General features: G+C 37.5%; 1 protein-coding gene across 3 annotated transcripts in view; it reads left to right on the plus strand.

Annotated features, from left to right (window-relative positions):
* The first annotated feature begins 594 nt into the window (after nt 1-594).
* LOC139459794 (semaphorin-1A-like) overlaps nt 595-13,851 on the plus strand; it is a 45,226-nt gene continuing 31,969 nt past the window's right edge. For 2 of the 3 annotated variants that reach the window (XM_071241585.1, XM_071241665.1), the window contains exon 1: nt 12,177-12,559. In XM_071241585.1, the coding sequence (XP_071097686.1) occupies nt 12,460-12,559 (100 nt within the window). In that variant the 5' untranslated portion in view covers nt 12,177-12,459. Of the gene's footprint in view, nt 676-12,176; nt 12,560-13,851 lie in introns of those variants that run through there. The other variant, XM_071241508.1, reaches the window with a different exon arrangement.

Raw genomic sequence — 13,851 nt, forward strand, 5'->3', positions numbered from 1 at the left:
CTCCTGATCTCTTGAGTAGTCTCTTACGACAAGCATAGTCGCCTTTTATGGCAAGCATGGGTTGCTGGAGGCCTATTCTACCCCAGATCCTCACAGAAAATTATTAAAAATATTAGCTTTCAAAATATTATGTGCAATGGTCATATTTCACTACACATTTCATCATATATATTTCAGTATATTCGGAAATCATATTCAATGCAGGTTTCTATTAAGCTGAAAGATATGAAAATATTAGCCTTCAAAATATTATTGCAAATAAATGCAATGGTCATATTTCACTACATATTTCATCAAAATTTATCCTTGTAGTATACTTCATATACAGCAATAAAGCTGTGAATAGTGACCGACGCTTCGAGATAGGAGCAAGTCTGAACAGCCAGCTCAGGTGATCTGGGGTCGTATTATAAGGTATCGTGAATCCCCAGTGTCTCCCCTTGTTTGGGTGGCAAGTCGAGACCTGGACACAAGTATTGGGCAGCTTGCCAAACACTGAAGCCGCCAAATTTGTTTACTCACCAAGAAACCAATCAAAGGCTACGATGACAAAGCCTGGTGTGTTCTGATTGGTTGGAAGTTTACAACCACTGTTACTACACTGTCATCCCAGAACCAGCTTCTGTACACTGTCCTGCAATGCTTCCCTGGATTTAATTATTTATAATAATCAAGGTATGTGCAGATTTATTTTTGTATTACTTTTTAGTTGCTTTGTTTTTGAGTACAATTTGTTTAAACTAAACTTTTACTAAACTACATAGCGGTTATATAGGTCAAAGCTAGCTATAGCTACCTGAGAAGCTTGCTCACCTGTGGAGAATATCTGCAAATAACGAGCTTCCAAGCTGACAGGTGTGTAATGATATACAAAGTGCATACATAATGCATTTCCAATTGCATAATATCACCTGACAGTAACATTCTCAGGTGCTCTGATGTTCATATTAGGAAAATCCTATTTTAACTTACCTGTAATTTTCCATTTACCTGACATTTGATATGTTTTTATATCTACTCGTTATTGACTACATTTTTGCGCCAGATGCTCAGGTGTTAGCATTTTTACCTGCACAACTACACAAGGCCTTCATTTACTCGGATGTGTGACCGGTAAGCCAGGTCAACCACGCTACCTGGCCCTCTCCCTCCCCCCCCCCCCCCCTCCTCTCCTCATATCCCCCTGTCATTCCCCTGTCCAACCAACCACTGTGCCTTCAGTAAACATGTCCGACCTGAAATTGTGCACCCCTCATCTACCCTGTCCCACTTAGCTTTCCATTAATTCAGCACTGCAGTCTTTTAATCAGTGTTAATGTTTACTATAGAGAGTGGGAGACCCAGCTTGGACTAGAGTAGGGCTCCAGTGGGAGACATGTAGATTGGCCAGGGGGTTGGAGAGATAAGAGTATGACTCACCTGCCCAGGTGAGAGTGTTACCTATGTACATATACATGATTGACAAGTCATACCTACTATACCTCACGTTCCTGGATGATTATGCATGGTTTGAGCCAGGCAACGAGGGAATGCAAGGAAATGAGTTTGTTTGAGGTTGTAGGTTTTAGGAAATCTAGAGGTCATTTTGAATGTCATTATCAAATAAATTTTAATTAGTTGTAAATTATTAAGCATTTAACCGAGAGTGTGCAGTTTAAACTAATATGTGAGAATATTGAATATATTTTCAATATGGTGTATGTAAGCCAATGCATTTTTATTATTTTGATATTTCATAAATAATTTATTTAGCTTCTAAAATTTAATTATGTAAATTTGCGTTGACAGGTATGTTTTTTGCATTAATGCAACAAATGAATATTGTTGGACCACTCAATGAGGTAGTGTGTATGTGTGTGAGTTAGTGAGTGTCGGATGTATCCCAGCTGTAGAACAGTGTTCTGTAAACAATCAAGTCTGGACCAGGCAGACAAGTGGTTGACAGTATGAGCAATTATCCATGTCACTATGACACACAGTCCCATGCACCGTACTAGTCACCCCCTACAGCAAGCATGGGGTCCTATTGGCAACCTGTTCTCCCTAGGAATTTAGGGCCCTTGAGGGCAGACAAAATGCACTTGAATACTCTGTCTCAAAACCAAACCAAGTTACTTGATTGCAAAGGTAATATGCCAAACAACCAACTTTTTATTATCAATTTCATATTAATCATTAAAATGCATCTATAAACTGTACCATTTCTCTTTGATGTCTGCAATTTCATTGAAATCAGACGTTGTTCTCGGATACAATACGTCTTTATGTGAGGATCTGAGAACACCAACACAGTAAGCCTCTGGTCATCCAACACGATCGAGTACCACTTTTGGGAATCAGACTGTACATGTTGCTGACACATAGATAATAGCTTAGATGAAATAAAAACTGCAAAACGCATTGTTCTTTCTTTTTTTAAAAATGTCATATCCTTTGTAATTTTATTCCCCTTTCTGATTCAGGATATCATGCAGCTATAAATAATCAAATCCTGTTTCGGTTGAAAGATGTGTGTCAACAAATCCAATATCAAGATCAGGTTTCAGCGTCACAAATGGCCACTAGACCTTTTTACATCCTGCTCCCCTGGAAAATCTTGGGGATTAGTGAATTTAAAAATAGTGCACAGGTTGCTTAGAGTCATAGCATCATATGTCAAAAATGACATTTTAGACAAGAGTATTTATGAAACAGAAAAGATCTGAAGATTTAGCTTTGGGATTGTTTATTCATATCAGTAGTTGAAACTTTCTCTGATGAGTAAAAACCTTTGAAATATCAGAACCAGATACATATATGTATATATATTGAAACCAGAAAAGGATACCTGAAGTCCGGTTCGTTTCGTTTCGTCACATGTCCGTCCTGTCCTATTTAAATCCAATCTTTCGAGGAAATTGAAAGTTAAAAAGGAAGGCAAAAAACAACTATATCTTTTGAAAGAAGGAAGTGGCATGCATTAATTTGTGTCAAATGTCGTAATAGAAATCTTAGGTTACAGTCGATCTTGGTTGTTTCTGTTCGGAGAAGGTGAGTCTATTTATCTAAGGGGGAGAATCTTTCTTGACGTGTTGTTCGGTCTCGTGTAATTGTAATATGTAATTAATGATGTAATCAAAAACAGACTAGGAATTAAGAAGAAAAAAAAGAGTTTAAGTCTCTCCAAAATGTCTCCTTGTGTATACTTATATCTCAATCATAAAGTCTATGGAAGAGAATTTAGAGATGTCAACTTTATAATGAGGAAAACAACATTTCAGAGTATATGCTTACCCCTTTATAATAAAGAAGTTGACATCCATAAATGTTCTTATGTGTATCTGCAGTAAAAGGCGACTGTGCTTGACGTAAGAGGCGACAAATAGGATGGGGTGGTAAGGCTCGCTGACTTGGTTGATGCATGTCATCGATCCCAATTGCGTTGATCGATGCTCATGATATTAATCACTGCATTACCTGTCCAGACACGATTATTTACAGATCGCCGTCATATAGCTGGAATATTACAAAGTGCGGCATTAAACAAACAAACAAACAAACAAACAAGCAAACAAACAAACCTTATGTGTAACACTTCTATATGCCTTTCAAATACAGAAAGTTTATGTCACACTGCTTGCAAAAGGGGTACTAGATATGCTCGGTTTGCAGGGATGTTCAGCAAAGTTTTGACAGGTTCAAATATCATACCGGTGTTGAAGATAGATAATTAGGGACAAATTATCAGGATATAAAAGGATTGTTGCCCAAAACATTGTGAGGCCAAGCTGTCAAACAGCCATATAGATATCCCAGTAATGCACTTCACAGGTTATCTGCCCGTCACCAGAAAGGCATGTCAAACACTTCGATTGTAGCTGTATCTACTTAAAAAAAAGTATAATAAACAGCCAAACATACCACTCAAAAGAAGTTAAAGAACACCCAATGCTTTCATATTACTCTAATTAATCTGTCATGCAATCGGGTGTTCTTTAAGTTATTTGGAATAGTATATCTTATTTATTGACACAACACACTCCTGTGAAATGTACTGGATATTTTTGTACTCCGTACAATCAAATGTCATTAACTGGTCAAGAACCTGTGGTTCATTGAATAAAGATGGTCCTCTTCAGTGTGGACAAACAGACCTGTTTTACATAAGTTATCGCCCATCACCATTCTCTGTGTGATGTAACATTAGGTGAGGAATTTACAAGAACATCTTACCAACAAAACTAGTTATCTACCCCCACTGTCTGAAGTAGACAGACGAAGGTCCCAAGGGACCAGGGCCCCTTTTAGGGATTTCCTTAGATCCCTATCCCCTTTGAAGCACCTCATAGATCCCTAATCTTCCTTTCTGCACCTGTAATAGACACCAACATGTGTCGAAGCAGTCTCTCGGTCAGTCAGGTGGATATAGATAAAGCATTGATAGAATTAACAGTGAATAATAGATGCTGTGCTGCCCCATAGGCAGGATACCTGCCAGAGGGCATGTTCCCCGGTTATCTTCAGTATTAGAGAGGCCATTGCATTGATACATCAGCTGATAGGGCCATCAGAGGAGTGTAGCATTGTGGAGGTGATTGGTAAAAATGTAGATAAAGATATATAGGATATATATACCACTCAGGTGCTAAATGCGTACCTGAGGAAAAGCATTAGTTTGACTGGGATGGAGACTGGGTGATGAAGTCACTGATATAGCAATATCGTTAACAGTTGTTAACCTTTGTTCTGAATGGAATTTGTGGACTAGATTAAACATGAAATTAATCAGGCTCATTAGTCATATTATCTTGCAGTATCTAGAGGCATTTCATGGGTAGGGATATATTTTTATCAAATTTTAAAATTAATTTAAATTTTGACTATGTAAACAATGTGTTTTGAATATTTGTGACAAATTATATCCAAAGCTGTGTATATAAATAGCTATTAAGGTAAAAAAATCACCTTATCTGAACTTTGCTTTTGTTAACCTGTAGTGTGTCACGTTCTAGTCATTGTTATCATCCATATGTCTGTCGTGATATAAAACACATAAACTGATCTAGTTTGTCTGTAGGATATAGAAAATATGCATGTTTGAAACATATTGATGGACTTAAACAGAACCTTGCTTCCCTGTATGACCAGGAAGAATGTCCTGGGAGCTTGTAATGAGATCTCTATCAACAGCTGTGTATATGAACACTGTATATATACATCTATGTACGACATTGTTTGCATGAAAATATATATAGCACAATTTGGTTACAAAAAACAAAGAATATATGAAAAGATATAATTTTAACCGATATATTGATAATATTGTTTAAGAATCAAGTCTTTGAAAGGCATTTAGAAGTGATACACATAAGGAAGAGATTTTATGGATGTCAACTTCTTTATTATGAGGAAAACAACATTTCAGAGTATATGCTCACTCCTTCATTGGGTGAAATGATGATGGAGTAAGCATATACTCCGAAACATTGTGTTTCACATAATAAAGAAATTGACATCCATAAATTCTCATCGTTATTGTTTAAAAAATGTTATTAAAGAAACTCATACCAAATATTTTTATTAAACTATTTTGAAATGCAGTTTAAATTTAATTACATTCAAAATTATGACCTTAAATATGTCAATAGATTTGAAACTGGCTTTATCACAATGACAGTCTCAGCCTTTATGTAAGTATTCAGGTCACAATTTCAATAACACAAAATCAATTTCAGTGTCAATAAAATAGCCATCTATCAATAGCTATAGACTTGATAAGTGCATACAGGAAAATGCCATCAGGTGCATAAGATATATACCACCTACATCTTGTTGTTTACCAGTTATCACCAATATAACTTGCAACACTGTGGCCTTAGAGTCATGTACAGTGTATAAACCACATGTGGCAAAGCCATACACTGTATGGACAAATGGGTAATTCATACTAAGTGTACCAATTACTTACATACATGATGTCAGCTTATGAACCAAGTGATGTTTCAGAGTATTTCATCTGGCACACACCGTAGTGCAGGTGCACATAACTATATGCCAATTATACCACATTAAGGATGAAGGGATGGAGCTTCAAGGAGAACAATATAATTGGGAGTATGTGTACTGTTTAACCAGCAACTCTGTTGCATTATGTATTTGAATTGATTTATGATTTATGACATGACAGGCTATACTTCCTACTTGGGGTGAAATTTGTTTCAGTCCACGAGAGTTGCATGGTGATTATTTAATGGAAATTTTTCAAAGGGGATTTTTTATGATATAGCTATGCACTGTACATGCTGCTAGAACAGTGGTATGTATATTATGCGTTTTTGTTTGAAATGAGGGCATGCCATATGAGCTAATCCAGGTTACTGATAGGTATTGCAATTGACGTCATTGCATGTTTCTGTCATGGTGAAAACTGCACGTATACCATTCCCAGTGTAGTGCACTTGTTCATCATATCGTACCTTGATTTATCGACAGTCGCGAGGTGACGACTTTATCAAGATTGGCGGACACTGATAAACTATTGTCATCCTGATGAACTTATCAACAATTGTCTTTCCTTCTTCACAAGTGACACTATGGATTAACAATATGTACGTGAGGGTTTGGGGGTACACAGTGCAGAAATAACAGAGTTCATTTATCAGGACATAATTGAGTGAAATACTGGGAGGAAGAACGTGTGTGTTGTATTGTATGCGCTCTTCATAAACAAGAAGTGGCAGTAGATGATAGTTATAGATATCACTCCACATCATTTGAAGTAGAAGTCTGATCGACTGATGTTGTTCATTTGAGATACAATCAGCATTTTAATAAATGCAGAATGAAAAATAGATGTACAGTTAACTACGGTTATAACGAACACGCTTATAACAAACTAACGGATATAATGAACTAACGTTTTAGTCCTGACTATATGCTGTAGTTATGCTGTATATATTCTTATAACGAACTACGGTTATAACGAACTAAAATTAGTAGTCCCTTTGAGTTCGTTATAACCGTAGTTTACTGTAATTGATAATATGAGTTTTGGTTAAAATCAATTTGTAAAATGTGAATTATGTATGTTAAACTGTTCATAAGTGAATATTACTAATCTAATGTGTTTTATATACAGTAGTACCTGGATTCTGGGTTACAATAGGTGGCCTACCGTTAGAATACAGTAACACAAACATTCATGCACTAGGATTGGGGTTGGGGTTAGGGGTTAAGGATCGTCCTCATGAAAAGTTGTGGTACTGTATTCTTAAGGTGCTCCGAATAGGTCCCTTGCAGTCTATGCTGGTTGTTGGAGGCGACTCATTGGATCAGGAGGTCAGATTGGTGACTTGGTTGATGGTGTATCATGATACCCTTACAGTGTGGAACATTGCTCACAGTATCAATCACTAGATTGTTGGGTCCAGACTTGATTATTCACAGGCCTCCGTCATAATAGCTTGAATATTGCTGAATGCACATCAAACAACAAACACATTTCATGTACAGTGACACCCTGTTAATCCAGAGACACCACATGCCAGACAATTTCTGGTTGCATTGTCTGAACAGAACTAAGAGAACATTGATATGTATAAATGATTCCTTCATGTGGACACTTGTCAATCCAGATGATGTCACTGTGAACATTTTCGTCCTCATTAAGGGCGTTCATGTATCTTTTCAGGAAAATGAGTGCTATGCATCCTTGATCCTTAATCTAAAGACAATCTCATACAATAGAGATCTGTATTTGTTCAGTGTGGTCCAAACTGATGTAAACATACCGACCTTAACTAAAAGTAGCAATTTATCTCCATGCGTCAATGACTTCCTTTGATGTACAAGAACCAATGAACATAAGTTTGACTCAACAATTACATTATGTTTGAGTACTATTGATCAACCATGCCTCGTAAGCATATTTTTACATGGTTCACTACATTCCTATGTTAAAACTTGACTAATTTCTGGATGTTCAGTATGCTTCGGTCCCATCAAATTTGACTAGAGGCTATTGAATTAGTGTGAACATTCTGCCTCCTTTCATTACATCACACACAGGTGTTACAATCAACACGTAGGAAGTGAGTAACCTTGATCCCATGCAGGTGAAGCCTTGGTATAGCCCTGTGTGTAATTCCATTACAATCAATCTCGATTTTTAAATACCAAAGACTAATCCATGTTTATTTCAACATTGCACCTAAATCTTTGTGTCTGATTGGGATCAACCCTATTGAACCTATTACCTCTGATCCAATTTTGCCTGCTGGCTCTTTATCTGCGTTATGTAATTTGTTAGAAGGGGATTTCTATGCAACTTACTTTAATGCTGGGTTAACATTTAAGAATATGTTCTTTTAAAAATCAACTATATGTAGAATTTTTAAAAATATTTCTATGTGCTGTATGTGGTTCGGTTGATATGAAAAGATTGAAATGCAATTTACTTGTTATCTAAATTGCAGATGGAAAGTAATATCAATGTGTTAATATTTATGGCTGGTCATTTCTTTCAAAATGGCCAAAATAACAGAAAACAAACAAACTGATAAACATCTGTATCGCTTTCAGAAGTACTCCAACTCAGGTGTCGGTACGATCAGGACAAAAACAGCAACAAGGGAAAAAGGATGTTTCTTTTAAATGTCAACCCTACCTCCGTAGGATAGGTGTTTTTTCAAACTTAACCTTTTCAGAGATAACAAAAAAGAAATGGCATCCTTCACAGGTGACACCAGGATAAATGGATTAGTACAATTTGCAGTATTTACCAAAAGGTGTTGGGAGGGTGTGTGTTTTTTGTTTGTTTTTTAGATATGAAGTGAATTTTCATTGAATTAAATGTCAACTTTATATTGGCTCCATCTGTCTAGACATTATTTTTTATTTTGCTATCATATTTAGTGTCACTTTCGTCTCTCTCTCTCTTCTCACCTGGGCTGTGCTCGTTAGTAGCCCAGCGGGTAGGCACCCCCAAGAGAGCGGAACAATACTAGGATATTATTGTTTGCTTAACAGGTTCATAATACAATCAACAATACTATCAACAATAGCCAATAGACATTGGTCGTGTAAGTGTCAAACTTGGGAGATTTATGTTAGAAATATGAATGCGCACAAGAAAGTGACCTCTTGGCTGGGGTCGTTCCTTTACAAACTCAAAAAGGTTTGATTACTAATCAAAACGAAATTGATGACAGCTATTTGGTGTTGTTAGTACATAAACATTACCATGTTAGAGGGTAAATAGACCGTGCAATGAGCTGTTTCAGACTGAAAAGATTTACATCAATTTGTTGGATTGTTTATAAATCAAGGTTTAGTCATTTTAGTAGATTTTGAAAGTGGAAAATACCTTAAAGTTAATGGAATGATTTGTTTTCAAATTGCAAATTTATATTATCTTATAAATCTCCATTTAAATCTTTTGGGTAAACAAGAGCTGCCTCCTTTAAGAATATACTGTGTGAGAAATGTGAGAGTGATGTATGCCTGTCCTTTGTAAGCTGTGCACGCTGTCGACAGTGAGACGGGATGCACTGCTGTTGCTGTAGACGTAGCATCCTAAAACAGCGTATGGTATACAAGCTGTGTACCACATGCCTAGCAAGAAGTGTGGCAGTAGTATTTGTTATACCAGTAGTGTCCATAGATGTTTTCCTCCTAGTAGTAGTAGTAGTAGTAGTAGTAGTAGTAGTAGTAGTAGTAGTAGTAGTAGTAGTAACTATGGTAAGTTCAGTTGTCAAGATAGTAGTAGTAACAGTAGTAGAAGTAGGTGTAGGGAAACAGTAGAAGTAGTAGTTGTGGTAGTACCAGCAATGGTGGTAGCAGTAGAAGTAGTAGTGGTGGTAGTACCAGCAATGGTGGTAGCAGTAGAAGTAGTAGTGGTGGTAGTATCAGCAGTAACAGCAGCAGTAATAGTTGTAGTAGCAGCAGCAGCAGCAGCAGCAGCAGTAGAAGTAGTAGTGGTGGTAGTATCAGCAGTAACAGCAGCAGTAATAGTTGTAGTAGCAGCAGCAGCAGCAGCAGCAGCAGTAGTAGTAGTAGTGGTAGTATTAGCAGCAGTCGTAGTAGCAGAAGCACAGCAATACTAGTAGTAGTAGTGGTGGTGGTATTAGCAGCAGTCATAGTAGCAGAAGCAGCAATACTAGTAGTGGTAGTGGTAGCAGTAGTAGTAGTAGTAGTAGTAGTAGTAGTAGTAGTGGTGGTATTAGCAGCAGTCGTAGTAGCAGAAGCAGCACTACTAGTAGTGGTAGTGGTAGTAGTAGTAGTAGTAGTAGTAGTAGTAGTAGTAGTAACTATGGTAAGTTCAGTTGTCAAGATAGTAGTAGTAACAGTAGTAGAAGTAGGTGTAGGGAAACAGTAGAAGTAGTAGTGGTGGTAGTACCAGCAATGGTGGTAGCAGTAGAAGTAGTAGTGGTGGTAGTACCAGCAATGGTGGTAGCAGTAGAAGTAGTAGTGGTGGTAGTATCAGCAGTAACAGCAGCAGTAATAGTTGTAGTAGCAGCAGCAGCAGTAGTAGTAGTAGTGGTAGTATTAGCAGCAGTCGTAGTAGCAGAAGCACAGCAATACTAGTAGTAGTAGTAGTAGTAGTAGTAGTAGTAGTAGTAGTAGTAGTAGTGGTGGTGGTATTAGCAGCAGTCGTAGTAGCAGAAGCAGCAATACTAGTAGTGGTAGTAGTAGTAGTGGTAGTAGTGGTAGTGGTAGTGGTAGTAGTAGTAGTAGTAGTAGTAGTAGTAGTAGTAGTAGTTGTAGAATCAGGAGTTGAGGTATGTGTAGTGTAACAATAGAAGCAGGATCTGTATGGTCTGTCCAGTCCACATGAGCCCGACCCCAGACAGTATAGATCTGTAACTACCAGTGTGTGGCTTCAGTGTTCAGGGATTTAAAGCTGGCTGTGGCAGCCGTGTATTGGCAGGTTACGTAAGAGTCCGCCATGGCCTCACACCGTTACACAACTGACTGAGCTGACTTCAATCATTCATGATCTCACCGTACAATTGTCTAGCATGTAATTGGTTTAGGCTGCATCATCTGAGCACATGGGTCTGTTTGGGACTAAAAATTGATTTTATAATTTAATTTCCTTGATTGTCTGATTCAGTAATAATAGGTTTCATTATTCAAATGTCTGTCTGGTGTGGAGCAAGTGTACTCTGTGTGTTATTTATGTCAATAAATACACAATGCATCATACAACAATAGTGATTAACCAAAGAAATCAAATGTTGAATTATTTATAAAATTTAACAATAACTTGTTCGTGTTTAAACAATTGAATCAAGCTAAATGTGGAATTGATGATAAATATCCCAGAAATCATTGTAAATTCCCAAGAAAGATTTTTACAAGAAAAAAGATTTTCTTCCTGTTATGACACAGTGGAAAACACATGAATCATTTTGATTCAGGAGAAATGACAGATTTTCACACATGGAAAGTCATTCGATTGTTAGATTTTTTACTTTTAGCTGCGTCACAGTTCAGTGAAAATATGAGATTGTTACATTGCTGTGATAAACCAGCTAATAAATGTCTGAGTCATAGCTTGGCTTCCTCAACAAGTGGTTGACCCCAGGGGTCTATAAACATAACATACGACCCAGGGGGTTTCCTACAGGTGTGTAAAAACAAACTGGAATCTGTTGACGAAATTGTATGCTATGTGACGTAGATTTACAAGATTTATTAGCTTATGTCATTTTTGTTTGTCTGTCCTGACCACATAACAGTATTTACCATTCAGAAATGTCATAAAAAATGTGGAATTAAATAAATACAAATTATTATCAGTGTATAAAAGTTCTGGTTTGGGCAATAATCAGTACTCAGTGTGGTGTTTGGAAATTACACTGTAGACTCTGGTTGTTCAAAGACAGCTATCTCCTGAGGCTTGCTAACTGAGACTAAGGCAGGCAGAATGGTTGTAAACTGACATCTGCTTGAGTGAGCAGCTTATCAACCATACAGTGACCACTGGGCTGGCCGGATCCTGACTGGTCAGTCTGTGAGCATTGTTTATTCAACCCCCAGCCACTGGTCTTAATCCCCAGCCTTACCTGCCTGTTTATTCATGCCTGGCTGCCCCTGAATAACAATGCATATTCATGAGCCCAGTCAGCCAATCAGCACCCAGTAGTGTTATCCAGTGGGGAAGCTGTAGTGTTTAGGCTCAGTTGACTCTAAGCAGAGCTTGTAACAGGAGTTGGTTGTGAGAGCATGTGTGGATTTCTCGAAATTACACTTACATTGTAAACTCCTGCAATATTATTGCACAAAGTGAACCATTTGGGATTGGATATACTATCAGAACTTAGCACAGCACATGAGGAGGAGAGTGTTTGATTGCGTGACAGCTGTGTTGATGGTCTAGCAATGCATGAACAACCATAACAGTCTCTATTGTAGTGTGTTAACCTAGCTCACTGATTGCCTCTGTCTTACCCCAGGACTAGCTGAAGGACCTACGCTATGGAGATATTATTACGTGTTCTTCTGGTGATATCGGCAGAGCTGACCCTTGTGGCCAGTTGGCCAGATTGGCAACCCAACTCTGTTGTGAAGATTGAAGGTGAGAAGCTGATTCAATTCTCTAAACACAGCGTGCCACATGGTATTGTTCACTGATGTGACAGCTATTTTATGGCCTATTTTCTCATTTATTTTATCATGATCGCTAAAAACAAACTGCTAAAGGTTAGAAAGATTTGTTTAAAATCAATTTGAAGTAATTTTGATCATGTTTGTTTACATCACAACCAACACCTGTCCATACAGGTATGGTAATTATTATACCATTTGTGATACACAAAGATGAATGTGTATCGAACTGCAGCTATTACTTGTGGCACGCTGCGTTGTTGATGATCCTATACTCAGCCTAATGACAAATTGACATTATTACAAAGATCTGCAATATACACCCATCATAGACACAAGTATAAACGTATACTGTTGTGTCTCTCTGTGCATCATTGTTATGTGGAGTATTGTCTGACGAGGCCTCTACTGATCCCAGCAACAATATAGGCCACGTATTGTGTAGACTGCCACAGATATCTATAATACCTCACCCAAGCGGAATTAATTCTATTTCCCTATGCACATGTGTCTCCCTAGACATGTGCTGTGTTTTTTTTAGCTCAAGGACATTCTAAATTGTCCGCTTCAAGCTGACATGTGAAATTCTTCCGTTCATAAGATTCCCTACACAAACAGAAAGATGATATTTTTGTCCTGTGATAGCCCAAGTATTCATTTTTGAAATCATGAAATTAAAACAATCTCAAAATGGATAATAGAAATTCAGATGTGACAAAGATTTGTTTAAGTAAATTGCTAAATTGAATATAGTAAGAGATTTGGAATATTAGCAACACAGGAATATTTTGGCATCCAGGGAATTAATCTCCAAGCCAAGGGCCCTGCCAGCTGAAGGCTAGTGTCAGCTTAGCCAGGCGACCCCCAAGCTGTTGTTTCACACCTCAGTGTCAATAACAGGCCTTCAATAGATTATTACATAACCTAGCCTGATCACTCAAGCCGAACATTTACTGTCCAGTCAACCTCCACTCCCTCTCTACAGCCACAGCTCCTGCCAATCATTCATTGCTCTGTAATTGTAAAAATTATGAAGTGAAAATCACTTCTGACCAATTTAGTTGAAATGCTATGTCCTAAATACTATATGGGTTGGCCATTTTCTAAATTTTGCTTTTTTTCCAAATGAAGCGTTTGTAAAATAAATGTTAGGATTTAACTCTTTGTCCCAAATTTTTGGACGCTAAAATATTTGTCTATGTATGGTTGTCACTATTTGGCGGAATTTTTGAATGTGGCACATTGCGATAATGTGAAAAAGTG

The sequence above is a fragment of the Haliotis cracherodii genome, unplaced genomic scaffold, assembly GCF_022045235.1.
Source record: "Haliotis cracherodii isolate W230 unplaced genomic scaffold, xgHalCrac1.p SCAF_1, whole genome shotgun sequence".
Taxonomy (NCBI): domain Eukaryota; kingdom Metazoa; phylum Mollusca; class Gastropoda; order Lepetellida; family Haliotidae; genus Haliotis; species Haliotis cracherodii.